The 22,177-nt window shown below is 37.1% G+C and overlaps 1 protein-coding gene across 1 annotated transcript in view; it reads left to right on the forward strand.

Moving 5' to 3' along the window:
• SPMAP2L (sperm microtubule associated protein 2 like) overlaps positions 1-22,177 on the forward strand; it is a 28,368-nt gene that overhangs the window by 406 nt on the left and 5,785 nt on the right. Inside the window, exons 2-6 of the mRNA XM_088147456.1 lie at positions 1,752-1,782; positions 5,286-5,339; positions 7,026-7,148; positions 9,848-9,985; positions 13,235-13,355. Coding sequence (XP_088003582.1) covers positions 1,752-1,782; positions 5,286-5,339; positions 7,026-7,148; positions 9,848-9,985; positions 13,235-13,355 — 467 coding nt within the window. The remainder of the gene's footprint in view (positions 1-1,751; positions 1,783-5,285; positions 5,340-7,025; positions 7,149-9,847; positions 9,986-13,234; positions 13,356-22,177) is intronic.

The following is a 22,177-nucleotide window of genomic DNA, read 5'->3' on the forward strand; positions in this document are numbered from 1 at the left end:
CAACCTTGGCACTTTAAGATGAGTGGACTTCAACTCCCAGAATTCCCCAGCCAGCCATGCTGGCTGGGGAATTCTGGGAGTTGAAGTCCACTCATCTTAAAGTGCCAAGGTTGAGAAACACAGTTTAATGTTTTCTTCTTTGTTTTAAGACAGTAAGACAGTAACAGTTCCATTGCAAGGGAGCTGTTTGCACAGCTGGATGGATTTTATGGGGACTTCATCCATCTTTTGCTTTACCATTTGAACGAAGATGCCATTTCTCAGTGTTTACAAATTGGGAACGAAAGAAGTGCAACAAATTAAGCAGTTAATGTGTTTAATGCTGTACTTAAAACAATTCTGTAACTTTCTAAAAATCCCTTTTATAGTTTACGTATCAACCCATGTAATGCTCAGTTATTTATATTTTACTCTTAGTGAACTGAGGAGGGCCAGGAAGATGGCTAATGCTTCTGTGGAACAAGCTCTTCTTCTCTGAAAACTAGAGATAACAGCTAGTCTTTTTATCTCTTTTGTCTTATTTATACCCATTTATTATTATTATTATTATTATTATTATTATTATTATTATTATTATTTTATTGCTGCAGCAGCTAGAATTCACATTGCACATGGAACTACCCTTGCCACTTACCACCAGCTGGTATAACTAAATAAAATAGTTCCCCCCACCCCCGTGGGGCAGACATCACCCAGAAAACCCTTTAGAATATGAGTTTATTGGGCCTCACATTTCAAAAACAATATAGGAGGTAGCCAAAAATCAGAAGGAGACTGGTAGCACCTTTTATGACTTAACACATGTTATTAAAAGGCATAAGGTTTTTCAAGCTACAGCTCACTGCAAAATTATTCAAAGAATAAAAACAGTAAAAACCAGAAGAAAGAAGAAGAAAAATACATCCATCATTTGCAGAACAAAACCACTATCCCAGCATTATGTGGGGTACTTGAACATTTAAGGTGATCCTAATTTCTAGAATCCCAGAATATTATTATTATTATTCAATGATCAGTGTGACAAACAGAAATACAATCATAGTAGACAACACAATAAATAAATTGCAATACTAGTAGCCATGCCAGAAAAGTACAAAGGACATATTACAGGGGACAGAGTGCTATGGCACTTCTCATGGCCATATATATAAATCCATAGGGGGTAATATGCCTTTTCTTGCATTGTAAAGTATGTCCTGCTTAAGGTACTGTATAGGGGATCATGTTAGTCTTTAAAGCACAAAACAAAAGGCTTAAAAACAAATTATAATCTTACGCAAGAATATATTTCTTAGCTTATGCAAGAATATATTTCTTAGCATTCAGGATGCTACAAGTTTCTTAGATGTTTAAGGAAAACTAGTTGTGCCCTTTGGTCCTCCAAACCCAGAAGTTCCCATGCTGGCCAAGTTCTAAAGTGTGCAATACTATACAAAACATTTAAGATTGTACAGTTAAGCAAAGCCACATTTTTGCTGTAATTCATGGCATTTTTGTATCTTGAGCCCTCTTAGCACTTTATCAAGTAGGAATTTTCATTTCTAGGACTGCAGTTCCTGGTTTCCATTTTGGCAACATCGCACACAGGTAGAAAAAGGGTGGAGATTGTATTGTGACACTCCATGTGCCACCTTGCTGGTTTAATCCCCACCCCACTTCCAAACATTACTGAACTACTTAGAATATATAATTAACCATGGAATGTGGACATAGGTTTCAGATCCATCTGTTCTATTTTGCTTCTCTTGCAGCTACTTCCTATGGGTTTTATTCAAGTGAAAGGTAAGATAAAATCATCAAGCCCCCATCTCTGAGTAGCTATATAAATAAATTCTGGAATCCAGGGTGATATCCAAAGTCATACATCCAGGTTTCAGTTTGCAAAACAGGACATTCCTCTCCTTTTCTGATCTCCTCCCCAATATTTGCTTCAGAGAGTCTGTGGAACTGAGTTTGAGGATATGTAGGAATTCCATCCAGAGAGGACAAAAAATCATCTTCCCTCTTCCTATAGTCTGTCGGTGTGAGAAACTAACTGAATACATTTACTTATCTTGTCTTCTCAGGTAGCCAGTAGGCTTTCCAATATGTATGATTTGCATCAACGGTCATAATTAGTCAATCACTTGAAATCTTTTTGCAGTGTCTGGCCTGCAGACTATCTTGATCCTATGAAAAGAAATTAAAAATGAGAAAAATAAAATACAATGACACCAGTAAACATATACTCTACCCCTAATATATTACAGTAATGACATTTATATGGGTTAAGGAGGTTGAGGATGACTTCACAATCTTTTCTTCCTCAACAAAATCCTCATAGATGTCAATCAGTCTTAACGGAACATATCAGCCCTTGTAGCAGAAGCAGAACTGGAGAGAGCTGCTGATTCTCCATCATTGCCAGCTTATCCATATTTACCTCTCCTGTAGCTAGTTTATGCGTGTGGGGCAGGGAGATTGCGCAGGAGAGTCAGGAACAAAGAAATACTATCAATTTTAATATTAATTGGGAGATAACAGCTATATAATGTGTATAAGGAAGGATTCACAGTATTAGCCAAAGCAAAGGATGTGTCAGAATTTTGACACAGTTCCTGTTTGACATAAATTTGGACTGAACATTAATTGCATAGGTGATCTCTTTACAGTTAAATTGCTGCACGTAAGAAAACCAGAGCTTTCTCAGGTTTAGACAGTGATCAATGTAGTTCAGTATTTTGTTCTTTTGAGAAGCCAGCTAGATACCCCTGGGAAATTGAAGTCTGTTAACATTGGCTCTTTTCTTGTAAAGACCAGAAGTCGCTGACAGCCGCTACCTGCACTTGCAACTAGTGTGTGCCAAAGTTTGGCCTAACTGCCATTGTGCTATAATGTTCAGTATAGTACCTGGAGGCTGACAAGATGGGCAAAAATTTGTCCCAAGCATCTGATACCCAGAACTCTATTTCTTTAAACATGAAAGTTTTACCAGGCTATCATAACTGAGGGCTGTTAATAAACCTGTGTTGTATGACTGCCTAACCATCTAAAAAGTCAATCAAGTTAGTGGTCATGTTCTCATCTTAATGAAGTAACTTCCTAGAAATAAGTTGCATCATAACTTCTGCAGGATCCAGAAGTTTCATCAAAATGATGAAGCATGCATAGTGACATCACAAGGCAAATTCTGGTCTTCATATATATTTGTACACTATCGCAACATGCATGCAGAAGAGGGAAGTCACAGTGTGCATTTCATCATTTGCCCCCTGTTGGCTTCCTGTGGATGCCCGTGTCAACCATTTCAGCAAATCCAATAGGGTCCCCACATACTTTCCACCCAGTCATTATAAAAGAATATTATTGTAACGGAAGGGACTTCTCTGCTTATAAATCTCTACTGTGTCTCCCTCCCTTCCTCCTGGTTGTCAGGAAGGCCTTTACAATACAGTTACTCCACCAGGCCTTGAAGACTAGAATGTTGTGATCCTGTTCCCACTGGTAGTGGAGGGGTTTTTTGACCCTTGGTTATATGGATGATTCTTCCTGGTGCTATATGTATTGTAGGTTGTATGATATTATTGATGTGTTTCTTTTTATTGTATTATTTTAAACCCAGTTTATGGTGGTGGGGTGTATGCTATTGAGAATAATTCACAATTGGAGCAGCCTGTAAGTCCAGGGAAGGAAGGCAGGCAGGAAGGAAGGAAGGAAGGAAATGGCCTGTTAGCTCATTTAATGATGTAAACTCATCAGCTTAGAGGCTTTTAAATGGTTACCCAGGCCAAGGGTTAACCCCCTGATTGGCCCACTGCCCTTGTAAACATGTCTATGAAGAAGAGTAGTGCAGTTTCCTGACTTATCCAGTCTTTTTCTTTGTTTATTTTTGACAGGTCCATCAGTCTGGACGATCTCCCCTTTTTCTCTCTTTTTTTTTTAAATCAAGGAGATCCATAATCCAATGGAAAAGTCTTGTAAGAGGGCAGGATAAGCTTAATAAATACAGTTTATTTTTTTTCCTGGCTGTTATACATAAAGGCATTTTAGTGAATGGAATTGCACTTGTGGGGTGAGAAATATTTGCATTTTTGGTTTTGCCTTTTTTCTTCTCTACATAGGACAGTTGATCCCAAAGGGAATGGATAGATGTATGGGGAATTTTTTTTAAAAAAAAATTAACTGGGTACTCTGGGAGGCAGTATCCAGAGTCCCCTAAATTCTGCCCTGCCACACATTTTGTATAGCAATGGATGGTTGTTTTTCCCATTGGGAAGTGATGCTGGGTGGGAGGGGAAAGGGCAACGGGGAACCCACCGGTGGCTGCCCTGAAACTGTCCCATATTAAAATTTGTAAGACTACAACACTGCCTAGCCTTGTTCCTGGAGTGCAATAACACTCATCCCTGGGGGAAGTACAGTAATGTCAATATGCTTTGCTGCTGACTCCAGGATGGAAAGTAGGTGTCCAAATGAACCCTAAAAGTGAGCAACAAATCCAATTCTTTCAGGCACTAGAGGGTTCCCTATATTTGATATACAACCTGGAGCTGCAAGCTTGACTAGGCTTGATATTAATGCTTCTGGCACAACTGCACACCTTTGTGCTGTTATGTCAACAGAGAGACACCCTTAGAAACTAGTCACCAAGGATGGAGCACATCCCTGGGTCCTGGCCTAGTCCTAGCAATGTTTCACTTGCCCTAACTCACTGCCTATGTGGCTAATGGCTGAAGGAGGAAGAACTTTCTCTCTTTCATGGTCTCTGTCACTGGCTGGGAGAGAGATTCTTCCTCCTTTCATGATAGTTATTCTCACACTCTTCTCTTTTAAGAAAACATTATTATGAACTTGAGGGTGGTGTTTGTCTTGCAAAGAATTTTTGTCCTTGAACATGTCTTAGCTTGAACTGAAGGCCTACCACCCCAATGCATTAGTGCCTCTCAATGAAGCTTTTGCCTAGAAGCAAGTTTTATACATGATAGAATAATATTGGAGATTAAATGTAATTAGCTAAATGTATTACCTGGGTTTTTGTATTTAATGAACCTGCAGTAATAATACATAATCTCCTTGTCTATTCTCTCTCAGTGCTCCCAGGGCAAATCAGTAGTAATGGAAGTTAAAGATCTGGAGGAATGTAACTGTGGCATTTGCACTTGATATAATTAGATGCAGTGCATGGTTGGAAGTTGCTCAGTGAAGTTGGGGAGGTTTGTCAAGCTGTAAAATTGTACCGAATTGAGTTTCCATGCACAGTAGTTTTCCCCAACAGTGTGTAATGTTTTAAAATTTGCATTTTCCAGGTTACAAGAGCTTGCAAAACCAAAGCCAACAAAAGATGTATGGAATTTTCATCGGTGAGTTGGATATCAAGATATTGATAGTCTTTATAGTGTGGTTTAGGTGAAGTTGTCAGAACATTTGACATTTTCCAACTATGGTGTAAGTACATTAATGAAATGGCTGCCAGTGGGTGTTGCCTATTCACAGGGTAGATGTGGCCTGCTCTTAATCATGCTTCTAGCTCTCCAGGTTACTCCTTACCACTCCAATTTACTTCTGCCTTTTTTCAGAGCACGCTTGCAAAGAAAACATTGGCCTTTGTCATTCACTATTACCATTTTCTAAAAGTGGCTTTAGGGTCTATATCAGTGTTTCTCAAACTTGGCAACTTTAAGACGTATGGACTTCAACTCCCAGAATTCCCTAGCTAGCCAACATGCTGGCTGGGGAATTCTGGGAGTTGAAGTCCACATATCTTAAAGTTGCTAAGTTTGAAAAACACTGGTCTATATGGAGTTCAGATGGTATTAGAGACTGGGGCTTGATTTTGCAGCATGCCTGCACTCTATTTGTTTTAATTAAAAGAATCTAAAAATAAGAATACAGCCACATGGAGTAGAGAGCTTGGGCATCAAAAGAATATAAGTGAGCACCTGAGTGACTGTGGTTGCCAACTTGCCTGTCCCTACTGTACCCTTAGTGGGTACAGTACAGAGCAATTCAGATGTTTTATTCAGTTGTCTCACTTGCTCCCTGGTGAATTAACTAATTAGTTACAAAAGGCTCTTTGCACTAGTAATACTGAGCACCAGTAGAGAACAGGCTAGTAGCTACTTCTCATGCCAAGCTACCATCTTAGTGCAGATAGTAAGACATATCAATCTTTCTGCTAAAGTGCCTGGTTCAAGATCCCTGCCATCTTGCAGTGGCCTCATTAGTATAAAAAAAGAAAAATAAAATTATGGTTTTGGTATATTAAAATTTAACTTAATGAAACTCCACCCTTATTAGTACATCTTCAAGATCAGTTCAGGTAGATTATTCCAGTGTAAACATACCAAGAATTGTTTAGTTTATTAATATGTGGAGATGAATCATACAGTGCTATTGGCAATTGTTGCTCTTCCTATAGTCCCTTTCATTTTGCAATGTTACTAACAGGTTTGCTTTTGTGTGGGCAGAATTTAACAACTCCCAATTTATGGGACTGTTGCTGCTCTAGCGTTTATAGCAGTGTTTTTCAATCTTGACAACTTTAGAATGTGTGGACTTCAACTCCCAGAATTCCCCAGACAGTCTTGTTTTGTGAGGCATTTTGCCTTGAGGCCAGAAATTTATAAAAATAATATTTTTGGTCTGTTTTCATTTTGCTAATACTTGTATGGTGAGGGGGTTTCATGAGGGTGAGTTTACATTAATTGTGAACTGTGTTAGTGAATTTACCGCTCACAACAAGCCAACCTCATCATTATACATATCTTTGTCATATTCTCTGCCCAAATAGTTTTAATTTACAGATAGTTTAAAAAGGAATAGTTACCATAATTTATACATACAATAGCATGTATGTATAAGCACAATCTAAGGATATACTGTATAATACATTTTTAATAATGTGAGAGGTAGTTGTAGGTATCAGGCATAGATCTTATGCTCTGTAATAAATATAGTATTTTATTATTGTTTATTATTTACATGTTATCAGGTTATATGGTTGTGTACTCATTTTAACTGGCACTTGCATTTTGTATTCATAATAGCAAGTTAGTCTGGGGAAATCAAGAGACCTTATGGCCCCTTTCCTCAAGGTCTTCGTTGAGACGGCCAAACCCAAGAATTCTGGCTCTAGCAGCACCCAAGGAGAGAGTTGATAACCAGCAGAGGTTTGTTTTCATGTCCGTCTCTGTTTCTCTTTCTGTCTTAATTTTCCTCCTTCAGTGCCACTAAGGTTAAATGCTTTAGCCACATTTCCTGAACAGTAACTACTTATACTATATCGCAAATTTCTTTAGAAACCAAGGAAATGTTATCTTTGGTTCAGTAAGGACCAAGGAAAGTTTTTGTCCAAGGAAAGTTCCTTAAATGCAGCTTGTGCTATGGAATGGAGACTGCACAAAAGTCAAATATTTAAGAATTGTGATCTCGCATTCCATGTCCCAGTGCAGCAGAACACAAGGCAGCTGCTACTTTCCTTACCTGATCCCCTCTGGTTTATTTATTTATGTAATTTATTTATACATCACATTTATATAGCTGCCCATCTCTCACACCTCCTGCCCATTGTGGCAATCAGTGTATCACTGTGCACTTATTTCACTTTTCTCTCCTGAATGGAGTTCTTTGGTGTGTAGAAAAGTGGGGGGGGAAAAGAGTTGGCAAAAAAGGTGGAAAAAACACTGTACTATTAACAAATGGAAGACAACATTATCTTGGTACTCCTGAGATTCTGTGGAGGACTTATGTGGAACCATTCTAAGATCTAAACATGACATGTAGTAGCCAGGAGAGGAAGCCAGCAGGAAAGGACCAGGTAGAAGAGGGCACGGGGGAGTCCAGTGTTTAGGTGCTAGGCAGCAGAGATTGTTTGAAATAGCTCTTGAGGTTCCCAGAAAGACCATATTAATTTGTAGTTTTGAAAAAAAAAATCCCACATACAAAGGGAATGCTTTTCTACTTCCTAGAGCAATGTTTCTCAACCTCAGCAGCTTTAAGATGAGTGGACTTCAACTCCCAGAATTTCCCAGCCAGTATGCTGGCTAGGGAATTCTGGGAGTTGAAGTCCACTCATCTTAAAGTTGCTGAGGTTGAGAAACACTGTCCTAGAGAAAAGGTCCTTGACTAAAAGGTCTTGGTAGAAGGATAAAGCTGTTAATTAAACAAAGTTACAACTACTAGTTAGTTGTTAGGAACTCAGAATGATTAGTTAATGTTTCATCACTGTCTTATACTTTATCCTTATTATGAGAAAGGCTTGAATAGGGGTAATCAAATAATAAGCTATATCAACCAGCTGTCATAACTTTAGCCACCAACAAAACTCACTGTCAGTTCAGTATACTAAGTTGGATACAGAAGGTGAAACTTCTCAACTAACGGATGTCCCTCCATTTAGGAAATGGCAGTTAGCATGCTGCTTTTTTGCCTGCCCAGTGCTCCATCTTGAGCATGATAGAAGGATTGGCAGATGGAAAGCCTGGTTATTTAGCACTTGGGCAGCAGGAACCACACCAACTGGTAAACAGATCATCCAAATATAGACCTGATCCAACTTATTGAGGGCCTGAGGCAGTGCATAGGGGAGTTGCCATTGCAGAGCTCCATGGCAATCAGAGAGGGATCCATCCATGCCAAACCTGAAATCTGGGTGAGCAGATTTCTGAAAGAAGATCTCCCTCTTCTTCACCCCCCACCCAGGTTTCAATAAATAGGCCAGGTTTAGTGCTGAAGTCACACTGATTTCAGTGAATGAGCAGTTTAAACATGAAATAACCACTCGCCCACTCCAGTCATTGGGAGCAAACCATCCTTTGGTGTTCACTCTTGTTATGGACATTGGAGATGTTGGTAGCTTTGCTTACTGTTGCTTCCATTCAGTAAACACCGTGTTTGATCCTAAGCAGATTCCCCTGCCATTGCTTTTGTGCTCAAATCAGCATCTGTTTTTTCAGGATGCATCAGCACTACTAATTTAAAGGGCAAACGTACCTGAAGTTGAAGTCCTCACATTCTTTGGGGAAAGACTAAAATCCCTTACCAGTGTAGATATTGCTAAAAAAGTTTATGCTTATCATGTGGCAGCTTATTAATATCTGATATAGTTTCAACTACCAAGTGCAAAAGGTTGGGAGAATATTAGCTTTGATTAATAATAATGAATTAGTTCAATATACAATTCAGTTTTGGAGAAGCAATTGACAGGCAGCAGGAAGGATAAGTGAAAAGGGTGTAGGCTAGTTTCGGACCATAACAATAACATTTATTATTTTTAACAAAAAGGGTGTAGCATTTGTCTTGTTTGCCAATGCCAACAAGATTGACTCATCGAATAATCATCTGTTTATTCTGGAATGGCTGGATGTTTTAATTTGAATTCTAGGTCTGACGCTGAATACTTTCGAGTACCAATACAAGTAGCAACAATGGAACAATTCCTGAAATGATTTAAACACAGCTCTGTGAAATACATTTATTTATTTATTTAGTCTTGGACTTTCTTCTAAATATCCTGTTTACATTAGGGGGCAGAAATGTGAAATATATGCATATGTATGTATATAACATCAACTATATACATGGCAAGGTACTTGCCACAATTCAGAAGAATAGCATAAAAATGCAGCAAACCTTAATAAGCCCAAATTCAGGTTCTTTGGGACGATTGAATAAAAGATGGAAGAAACATTAAAAGCAGCACACCTGTAATTAAAGTGCAGCATGGATATGTTGGTTGAAAAGCATTTTATTTTTTAAAGCTCCATGTTGAAGAAGGCAGCAGTAGACCCAAGAAGAACATAAAATGGCATTTCTACTTTCACTCACTGTTTGTGTTACTGTCTCATCCATCCTTGTGGTTTTTCCAAAGGTCCCTCTTCTTGTACAGCTGTGGTCAAATGTCTGAGATTTGGCAACGTTCTTCAGCAGTATATTCTGTAATGCCAACAAAGCGATTGCTGAAGCTAGCAGAACCTAGGCCAATTTCAACAACGTATCTGAAACAAAGGTAAGGCCCTAACAGTAATGAGCTTTTTCTAATTGCCGCGTTCCAGTGGGATTTTCAATATAGAATTCAGGCAAGAAAGCCTTTGAAAAGTGGGCTGCTATTCTAACATAGGATCAATTCAGCTCTCCATATTCCTGAGGTCTGGTCTTAGTAACAGTTCCAATCTTTAAAAAGATATGATCCAGCAAATTCCTGCCCAATTCATCCCTTTAGTATAGTTAGTAAAGTGTATGCTAAACACCTGAATTAATTGATTGGATGATTACAAGGGTTTTGCTAAGCAGCAAGCTGGATCTAGACTGGAACAGTCTACATCTGACTATTGTTTAATATCACCTTGTGAACTTTACATTCTTTAAAACTCTTTAATTGTGCAAATGTTTATTGCTGTTACTCTCTGTACTGTCTTCATCTGGTATGCATATTCTCTGAGAGCTGGTCAATGAATGTAAATAAAGCTAAATTAGACATTTCATGAAGTGTTAGAAATCTGCAAAATTTCTGCATTTTCTTGAAGAATTACATGGTCACATAGGACATTAATAATCTGCTTCTGAAAATACCATGTGAGAGATTCCAGGTATATGATTCCTTAATATGAAGAGTGCAGCCAATTTTCCAGCTGGGCAAAATTTGAATGGGAAGAAGCTATGTAATTAGTTGTAAAGGTTGTGCTACAGTGGTGTTTCTCACATTACTATCTATGTGTGAATGGGTCTATGGAGATGGTGATAATGGAAGAACCAAGGATGATTTTTTTGAAAAATTCTTCAACATTCTTTCTTCAACATTCAGGAGAAAGAAAATCTAATTGGTGACATGAAATGGAGAGGTGGGAATGAAATGAAAGAATAGAGAAAAAGTTACTGAGAGCCCCAAAACTGAATGTGAATGGTGATTTTTGATGAATATCTGCTTAGAAAAGGATCTGCTTCTTTAGAATATGTGGTTTAAGCTATACATACATTTGGTAAATAAATGAATAAAAAAAGTGTTACTGGTTTGATTCTTTATGATGAAAGATTGAAAGAACTAGCAAAGGTTAGAAGCATCTTGGGAGATTCTGAATGTGGAACAGATTGCTATTTGGGAGTGTCAAGAGTGGATCTTGAGGAAAACACATGTGGAAGAAAAGAAGAAAAATGGTGAAAGAAACTAGAGAAAATAGCACGTAAAGAGAATGCAAGGCTTGTATAAAAACATATTTAGATATAGATTAATTTCCAAATAGAATGAATGGAAAGTTGATGTAAAGAAAGAGGATATGGAGCAGTGTGTGCTGGTAAAGGTTTATGAACCGGCTCTGCTGGTTCCATTGCTGCCGCCACACTGTGCCACTAGCTGTGGAACAGGTGATCAGTGCACTAGGCGTGGTGGCTTAGCTCTGCTCTCAGCCGGCTTGCAAATTTAACAGTCAGCTCCCGCGAGCCGGTATGAGCCAGGTCCAGCACATCACTGATACAAAATTACATTACAAACTACTATGGAAGCACGTGGAACTACACTAATGTGAAAATACGAAAAAGGACATTTGGTGAAATTATGAAGTGAAAAAGGCTGTGGATGAGAAAACAAAATAATATCAGAGAATGATTGTTCTAAAAAACGAGGATGAAAAAGCTATTGTATAACATATGCAGAGAGAAAAATGATAACTGCAAAGAATGTGGTCATAACAGAACCCAAGAAAAGGTTAAGATGAAAAAAGCAATGAAAATTTTGGTAGAATTTTTTTTTTTTTAATTTGGAAATGGGTGAAAAGGCTAAACAAAGAACGCTGAAATCAAGTAAAAAATAAAAGTGATGATTTGGGATGAAACTGAAGTGAAGGAATGTTGGAAGTAGAGTTTCAGAGATATGCATGGGAATGATAGTGATAGGTTGAAGAATGGAATCGCAATGAATGCTTTCAATGCGAGCATTCAAGAAAAAAAAATGATATGCAATATGAATAAGTACACTGTGAGAATATTTAAAAATGTTAAGTCTAGCTTTGAGGATAGTACCAAGTATTTTGGCACATTTTAGCCATATTTTACCCCAAGCATGCTCAGGCTGTTCTGCGTAAGCTTCAGATCTCTAAAAATTTTCATGCAAGCCAACATGCTCTTGGCCCCATCACAAAATCAAGAAGTGATCTGCAGCCTCTAATATCATCTGTCTCTACATGCTCAATAAAAAGATACATTCAAAGACTGTTTGAAAAATGTGTGTAAATTACTGTCAGACAAAACTTAACTTCCCAGGCATGTGGTCTGAAATATTTACAGTATCTATATCATATATTTTAATTTTAAATACTTGAGAATGAGATGAATAGGAAATAATCCCCCAAAAAACAGTTTCACATGCTAAAGAGAAGAAAGTGTTTTCACCAGAGAGGTATTTGATTAGATTTGCACATATAGTCTTGGAAAATATTGTGAATTTGAGTATATAATTTGGATGTGGTCTATTACAATCTACAAAATGGCCAAAAGAAGTTTGATTTAGATCCATTCTAATTATTATTTAATCCACTGATTTAGCATTCATAAATTGAAAACAATTGTGTATGGTTTTCGACACATCACTGGCTGGACCATATACATTCAGTAATGCTAAATGTTGATTTCTAACAATGAGTATTAAAAGCAAGCTTCTTCATCTGATATTTCTTCTCCAATCTTTCAGTCACCAAGGCCAGTCCTGTCTCAGATGCTAAAACCTTGCCGTCTACAAAAGTGGCATGCTGGCAGTATCGTATTGGGCAACTTTGTTGAGTAAAGGGAGAGAGTAAAGAAAGATAAGTTCTAATGCGTGCCCAGTAGAAGTTTCAGAGACAATGGAATCTCTATAGCAGTGTTTCTCAACCTTGGCGATTTTAAGATGTGTGAACTTCAACCCCCAGAATTGAAGTCCACACATCTTAAAGTCGTCAAGGTTGAGAAACACTGCTCTATGGACAGGGAGGTCTGGGAGTGAAGCTTACTGAAGCTGCTGAGTGATAAGTGAACTCGATCCCAGGATGAGGGAAGAGGCAGTTCTCTCAGTTAGGAAAGTGGACTGCCCCATGTATTGCAAAACCACAGCAAGAGCTTCCTGACCAAAGCTGGATCATCCCAGTTCAAAAAAAATCATATTTACCCTGTCTGCAGAGACAATGGATGGTAGAAGCATATAAATCAGATCTGAGACCTCTTCAGCATCATGAACATGGCCAGTAGGAAACATAAAAATCTCACTGGCCCTTCTTCTGTTCCTTTGCAGGCCACGAATTTCCCCTATGTGGCCTGTCAGCTCCTCGGCACTTCGTTGTACAGCTTCCGAACGGATTTTGACGCTTGCTCAAGCAAGAAGTATACATCCACAGTTTAGCTTTCCAGAAAAGGTAATTGTGAAACAAAATCAGACAACAACAATGTTTTGAGTACATTCTTCTGCATGTATGATGCAGAGGACTGTGTTAATTTAATTTAATACTTTTAATTCATCCAGAGGGGAAAAGCAATAGAAGGGGATATGCATAACTGCGAGTTCTCTTAGTTCTTGATCTAAGCCCCTCATCTGTAAGAAGTGTGTGGAGCAGAGACATCTACAGGTAGTCCTTGTTTAACAACCATAATTGGGACTGGCAACTCTGTCATTAAGTGAAGCGGTTACTAAGTGAAACCACAGCTATGCTTATGATCTTACTTCAGCTTCAACCTTGCAAAGGTCGTAAATGTGAGGATTGGTTGCAAAGTTACTTTTTCATTACTGTCATAACTGAGAATGGTCGCTAAATGAGGCAGTCACTAAACAAGGACTACCTGTATTACTGGCCAGCTTTTATTTAACTTCACAGGTTACTATAGCACAGTTCAGTGCTTTAGCCCTACTGGAGGGGAAATTGGATAATAACCTAAGTGATCAAAATCTTAGGCCCATTCTAGGTAAAGTAGATTTGGTGGATCATGTCATACCTCCATGTTCTACAGGATATTCCAGACAATTTCTCTCTTTTTTTTCCTACATTTTTTTACTGTCATTTTATATAATTTATATAAAAAGGTTACAAGACTCAAATAGATTTCCTGGATGACTAATAGGAATAAAGTGGTTCACACTATAAAACTCTATAAATACTACTTGTAGAATACTAAAAAATACTAAATACTAAAAAAATCTAAATACTTAAAACTAATTGACTAAATTATAAAACTACTCTGTGAAAAAAAATGATAAAACACTGAAGTGAAGCTTGAGTCTTAGATTCCAGGATCTGATCATAGTACACTGTGAGTCAAGAATAAAAACAACTAAATCTAAAATTCAAAAATACACAAAGAGTATTGATCAGAGTAAGAGAAAGCTTATAAAAATACAAGATTTAACCTACAGTATAGGCTTTTGAAAAATAATTGATTTACCCCCTGATATTGAAGGCTCAAATCCCTTGATTTAGAGATCTGAGATGTACTTGAGTTAATGTTGTAGGAAGTGCTGCTCCTCTCATTCACTTTTCAAAACTGACCATCTGAGACTTGATTTTAAGAAAAGCATGGGAAATTTCTGAAATTCAAGAATCATAGCTTTCAAATCCTCACAGATATACCACCTTCTGTAGTGTCTTTAAGGAAACAGTTTGATCCAACATATATTTTAGCCAAAGAGAAATCTACTAAGTTTTTTTTTCCTCCTGCAATTTTTTGCCTTTTAATTTCTGGCCAAATCAAGCACTGTATAATTCCTGAAGAGGCTCTGGAATGTTTTACTATGCAATAAATCACCATCTTTTTTACTGTTTTTCTTGTCTTCTTTCCCGCAGATGCTTAGTTTTTTTTTCCAAATCTTGCCATTCTTTTGCACAGCAGCTATAAGGTAATAATTATTTTTTTCAATGGTGGGCAGATGCTGGGTTCAATGCCTATCATACATACATACATACATATATACATATAGTGGATGGTTTATATAGTTTTTCACTTTTTTTTTTATTGGTGTATAGACATCCTCTGTTAAGATTAATCCTTTCCTTTCCTTTTTTTTTTCTTGTTCTCTCTATTAACGTTTTTCATTTTAACCTTTGTTTTTTTATAATAATTGTATTAAAGTTTACAAATACAAAGATAAAAAAACTAATACAAACTAAGAAGAATATAAAAAGGAAAAAAGGAAAAAGATACAGAGAAAAAGAAAAGAATAAGAAAAAACAAACATATAAAAAAGTGACTCCACATCCCTCCAGACAAGTATAAACAACTTCAGTAACTTAACACCTCCTCTAATATTGCAATGAAAAAATCTCTTCTTCCCATATCTCATCCCTTATCAATAAACAAATTGTAAAAACTTGTCATTCAGTCCTAATCAGCAAAAATCTATTAAGAGCTACCAGAAATAGTAACATATATATTTTAACCTTAATCAAATAAATCCATTTTATATTCAAGCTTATCACTTTCTTTGAAATATAAAGCAAAAGAAATCTCTCCCCATATCTTATCTGTTATCTATAAACTAATCTTCAAAGTCTCGTCATTCAGTCCTAATAAAAGAAAAGTACCATTAAGAGCTACCAGAAACCACAACGTATATATTTTAACCCTGATCAAATAAATCCACTTTATATTCCTTCGGTTTACTTTTTAAAAGCTTGACCTTTAATCCCTTCAAATAATGTCCGACAAGTTGATTTCTTATCATTTTCTCTTTGTCTTCTCTCAGAAACTCCTTCACTAGTTTAACACATTTCTTTTGTAAATCCAAGATAAGAAAGCTATCCAAGTCACTCTTCTGGTTTATTATTTGTTGTTGTTTAGTCGTTAAGTCGTGTCCGACTCTTCGTGACCCCATGAACCATACTGCGCCAGGCCTTCCTGTCCTTCACTGCCTCCCTGAGTTTGCTCAGTTTCATGCTCATTGCTTCAGTGATGCTATCTAACCATCTCATCCTCTGCCGTCCTCTTCTCCTTTTGCCTTCAATCTTTCCCAGCATCAGGGTCTTCTCCAAAGAGATCTCTCTTCGCATTAGGTGGCCAAAATATCTGAGCTTGAGCTTCATTATCGATCCTTCCAATGAGCAATCAGGGTTGATTATTATTTGTACGTCCCCTTTAATTGTTAAGACATCAGCCAGTTTTATTTGTAAATCCCATGTGGCATCTTTTTCCATATCACTCTTGTAGTCTGGGATTTTTAAATCCATTTTCAGATCCACATTCAGATCAGCCTCAGTCTCTAGTTGTTTGCCTAATGAAGCTAGGGAAGGAGGGTGGGTGTTTAAGTGGTGAATAAGTCTTGGAAGTCATTTGCTTTGTTCTTGTTTTATGTTTTTTCTTTATATATTTTTTTGAAATTTTATATTTACATGTTATTAAATTCACCTAAGTGTATCTGTTGTAATGGTTAGATTGATCAGAAAGTTTATATTTATGGTTGTTTTATATTTTGCCATCAAGGGAAGGTTTCAGTATGATTTATGCTTCTTGGATTCATTTTTATTACACTTCAATGCTTACTAACCTGGAATGTTAAAGGTATGCATAATATCTTTAAGCATAGAAATTTCTTTTGAAAACTATATAGTGGCAATATGTTTTTGCAGGGGACCCATATTCTACATGATGAAAAATCTCTTGTTTGATATTGGTTGACTGGATTTATCATATATTGGTAGTAATAGCAATAAGACCATTGGGTCAAGGTTTTATTTAATATATCTATAAATATAGATATGGTTCAAGAATGCTTAGATAATGAAGCATATTTTATTATCTTTGTTTGAAGATATTTGATTGTCTCATTCCTATGGTAAATTTTTATGGCCCTACAAAAATAATCTAGAAGCATGTCAAAGTTTTCAAAATTGTTTACCATGTCTTTTGATCATTTAGTTGTTGCTGTAGAAACAAACAACAAAGAAAATCTTGTTATAGATTTTCAATGTATTTGTAATCATGTTTGATGCAAGCTTACATGCAAGAAGTTAACCTGAAGGATATTTGGCAGGTATCCTGTAAAAAGAGAGTATCCTTTTATTTCCTATGCTCACAGGACCTATTTTAGAATGGATTATGTTTTTATTTCTTCTTCTTTAATTGACAAAGTTTCCAGTTCAAAAATTAATTCTAGATATTTCTCCAAGGTAGTTTGGATTCTGTTGAATTAGTATCTTTGGATGCTGGAAAAACTTTTGACATAGTTCACATGAATTGTTTAAAGCGAGTTATGTCTAGGTATGGTCTCCTGTCTTCTTTTGGATTGTATTACTCGCAACCATTAACAAGAGTAATAAATCATTTAATTTCTGTACCAATTGAGTTACAGAGTGGCACCTGTCAGGGATTTCTTGATTGTTTTTTGGTTGTTATTTGATTTAATTCTTGAACCATTAGCAATTATTGTTAGGCAATCTTGCAATATCACTGGAATTACAATGGTGGACTGGGTATAAACTTTTTTTTCTATGCTAATGATATCCTGGCAATACTGGATAATTCTTCTACATCATTGCCTAATTTGAAATGGGTGGTTCAACAATTTGGAAAATACTCAGGTTATAAGTTTAATTGGGAAGTATCTAAATTGTTTCCTTTGGGATCTGAGATACCAATAAATCTTAAGATGTTGGGATTTGTCTTATGCACCGAATATGTTAAATGTTCTCAAGACTCCCTTTCTCAAGAGGCCGTCCTTGGACCTTCCCTTTTTAAGGTACAGTAGATTGTTGAGAGGGTAGGAATCGCTCAGCTCCAAAGGGCCCTAGAAGAAACTTACCCAGTCCCTGGAGGCTGTGAGGATCTGGATGGGGAGGAATTGGCTGTGACTCAACCTTAGCAAGATAGAATGATAGAGTTTTGGGGTCTCCTAGATCTAGAAAGTTACCATCTTTTATTCTTGACAGGGTAGTATTCCAGCATTAATCCAAGGTTTTAAAAGATTGTTTCTTGAAATTGAAATTAATCCATCAAAAGTCTATTGGACTCCTCAAAGAACATATCAAAAAGGATGGATTGTAGATTTTCTCTGCTGGTGATGTAAGAAATCTGAGGGTACACTAACTCATGTGATTTGGTCATGTCCGGTTTTGGTTTTCTTTTGGAAGAATATTGTCACATGTATAAGTAGATGTATAAACAAACATTTCCAAATTATTGATGTCAATGTTGTGTTGAAATACATTCCAAAATTGTGAAATCTGACTGTTTTTGAGGATTATTGGTTATATCATCTGTGGGAAATAGCCAAGAAAATTATATTGAAAGATTGGAAAAGCAATATTACTCCAGATATCAAAGACTGGATTCAAAAATTTGTATTTTATCTATTTTTTAAAAGGCTATTTTTTTCTACTAATAAAAAAATGACACAATATTTTCCTTTGGGAAAGATTTCATAATATTTTACAAAATTTGTATGCCCAATTTAATATTAAACAATTAAATGATGTAATATTTAGGTGATTTATATCAATTTAGTATATTACTTTTTAGGGTTTTTTTCTGCTTATTTTATTTTTTTCTATTTTTGTTTGTTTTGGTATTACAATTTTGTAACTAATGTGTTGGATATTATTGTTTTTCTAAACAATAATTAATTTGTTTTGTATATTGTTTTCCCTGTATTTGTTTTACTTGTATTTTTTTTTAATTGAAATTCTTTTAAATAAATTATATTTCAAGGACATCAGTTGGGGAGAGGCAGGCAGCTTGTGCACAGTTGTTAGAGAAGATGTCCATTTGAGATTCTTCCCCAGGATTTTTGCTGTCCATCCAAAGGTCAGGGTTGTTTTTCACTGATGGAGAGAGAGTGCCATGGAGGCCTGGCCATTTCCTTTTTGGCTTTAATTTAGTCATTTAGGTGTAGTAAATGACTAAATTTAATGACTTCATTAAGGGACACTGATGCAGCAAGGATCTGTGCTGTCTCTTGGATCAACTTCACCACTTATGCAAGACCTTCAGCTTTGGATAATACCTCTGACTGTTCAGCTTTAGCCAATTTGCTGTAAGAGTTAGTTCACTTTCAAAAGAACCAAGTGGTGGTCTTATTCTGGGGGAGTGTTTAGTTAATCTTCCCATGGCCAAAGACAGAGATGAAAACTTGATGCACAGCATTTTGAAATACGTGAGCTCATGTAATATTATTTAGGAGAGACCTCATGTTTTCATCAATAAATACTTGGATGGAGAAAATTCCAAAGCATTCAGGAAGATCCTCATTTTTAGGAGTATGGGTGGTATTATTGAGTTGCTGAAGAACAGCTGAATCCTGTTTCCGCCATTCCTATTGCAAAGCCAGCAATATGAACAAGGTCAATAGCATGCAGCTGGCATTGAAGTAGTTGGCTTACAGAAAAGCAAACAGAGGCTCTAGAACCCCATCGTCCTGCATTGATGCTGTTATTAAGAACAGAGAGAACTAATTCTTCATGTTGGTGTGTGAGAGCAGAGTTCTTTTTGTTATCTGGACATGAAGGAGCACAATCATTATCATTTTCATTTGCTTAATAGTTAGTAAAGTATCTGACTGAGAATCTTCCTCAAGGTGATGTGCTTTCTGTTTCTCTCAGAAGGATCCGTTATGGGCATCAAATCATAGAACCATAAAACCATAGAGTTGGAAGAGAATTTGGAGGTCTTCCAGTCCAACCCCTGCCCGGGCCAGGAATCAATATTTCCCTCAGGTCATCAATTTTTACAGAAATAATTATTAGTTGATCAACAGTGTTTTACAGTTAGAACAGTGTTTCTCAACCTTGGCAACTTTAAGATGCTTGGACTTCAACTCCCAGAATGCCCCAGCCAGCATGTGCATCTATTAGAAACAAGCTTTTCTTAGAAGCCATCAATCTATAGGAATCAATCCTCTTCACTTGGGAGGGTAGAGTTTGGTGTATCATCTAATTGCTGGGATAACACTTCAGATCTGTTCACAGAATTCACAGAGTTCCAGGAAATTAGATCCTCGGTAGAAGCCTTTGAGGTGAGGATATTATTTTCAGTTTTTTTGCTGCCTTTGCTGATTTCAAGGTTCTAGGGTGGATTCTGTGTTTTTTTTTCCTGACCATAGCAACAAGAACATTATATTTCAGGTCAGAAATTCAAATTCATAAAAAAAAGCAAAATAATAAATAAAATAAAATAAAATAAAATAAAATAAAATAAAATAAAATAAAATAAAATAAAATAAAATAAAGGGTTAGAAAGAGTAAACCGTAAGAAAAACCAGATGAAATAAGAGCTTATACAGAGCTGCTATTGCAATGCCTGGTTGTTAAAAAAAAAAAAAACCTTGGCCAATTTGTATAACTTCTTTTATAGAGATCTTGGGAGGAAGAACAGAGGAAGCATGTATTACCTATATCCTTTTAAAGTAATATATGGAGGTTACCAATTATGTTGCTAGGATTTGTCTGTTGGCTATGCATATACAACAGAGGTTACTCAAAATGCAGTACAAGTAGTCCTTGACTTACGACCTTTTGTTTAGCAACTGTTCAAAGTTACAACGGTGCTGAAAAAGTGACTTACAAGCAGTCCTCACACTTAAGACCATCACAGCATCCCTGTGACCATGTGATAAAATTCGGGTGTTTGGCAACCAGCATTTATTTACAATGGTTGTAGCATCCCAGGGTCACATGATTGCCATTTGTGACCTTCCCAGCTGGCTTCCAACAAGCAAAGTCAATGGCGGAAGCCGGATTTGTCTAATGACCATGTGATTCGCTTAACGACCATGGCAAAAAAAGGTCGTAAAATTGGGGACAGCCAACTGAAGGTTTATAGAATACTGGCTTCAACTGGTCATAAAGAAAGAAGAAGCTCAGAAGCCAAGCTGATAACTTCTATGCCCAGCCTGCATATCCTTACCTTGCTGCTAATGTTTCTGTTTTCTGTTTGGATTGGTATATGAAAACAGAATTGCATTCCTGAAACTTTGACCTTCTCATCTACCTCACCACCATTATGTTTCAAAATCTGGCATTCCTTCCCCTTTACTGTATTAACACTCATGATGACTGCTGTGTTGTTGCATTGAATGTTGTATGGGACTTCCTTTTCAATTCTGTTGTCAGCTGATTGCTAACCAGTAGTGTTTCGGCATCAGTGAAAGTTATATGACATGTCTCCCACAGAGTCTTCATAAAAAGTCCCACTTTTGTTCATTGACTCATAACCATTGCCTGTTCTGTAGTAATGACTAGCATCCTGTCAGTTAGATCTTACCTAATCTGTTAGGTAAGATTTATTGCACTTGCTTGTTGTTACTTAGCTAGAGATGGATTTTTACTTATAAACACCCATATGTTAAAAAAAGATTAAAATATTACAAAATGGATTACCAAAGTTCCATCCTTTCTATTGCAAGCATGCTTAAGTCTCACCCACCCACCCTCCCTCCTTGCCCCAGTGTGAGGTAGCCTGCTAACCATTTATTGAGGACCTGTCCTCACAACCGAGCTTCCATCTCAGTGGCAACCTGCCACTGAGGCAGGCTGAAGCTGGATTAAAATGATCTAACAGGCAAGTGGTTTTTCTGGAGGAAACTCAATAAAACTTCCTATGCAGAGATTCTGATTTTCAAGGAGGAGGATCTTCAGGGAGGGCAGCAATGTGCGGGCCCCAGTTAACCAGCTACAAGATCATCCCTGTCCATGGCCATTTCTGCTTGGGCTGCCAGAGAGACCAGAATCTCCTGGACAACCAACATTTTCTTTTTTTCTTGTTAGACTCAAGTAGGAAGAGTGACCTCATGGAAGATATTCCACAAAGATGCGGTTCCCCAGAGTTGCCTGATTTTTCTCTTCTCCATCAAGGTTCCATACTTGCTGGAGAAAAGAGAAACCCAGAGACACAGGAATCCTTTGCCCTCTCTGCTCCCTTTCCTTGCACCTGTGCTTCCTCCAAAGCAGCCTCCAACAGCTTCAGTCCCCCGCTCCCGCACCACGCGCACACATTTGCTGGCCTCATCATGGAGGTGTGGCAAAAAGGATGCAGGGTTTTTTGAACTGGTGTCTCAAGAATGACAAGAAAGCACATTGCTGGGCCTTTCTTTTTCTCTTGAAAAAAAAAGAGGATATAATGAGAGAAAAGGAACTGGGAAGAGCCATTTCCCATTGTGTTGAGAGTTGGCAATGCCTGAGGCACCAAGTGTGGCAAAGGCAGCTCTTTTTTCCCCATCCATGGCATTAAAGAAACAAGCTATTGCTCATAGACCTAGAAA

This window comes from Python bivittatus, unplaced genomic scaffold (genome assembly GCF_059951505.1).
Source record: "Python bivittatus isolate LINGU-HERP-01145 unplaced genomic scaffold, Pbiv_v1 ctg000520_np1212, whole genome shotgun sequence".
NCBI lineage: Eukaryota > Metazoa > Chordata > Lepidosauria > Squamata > Pythonidae > Python > Python bivittatus.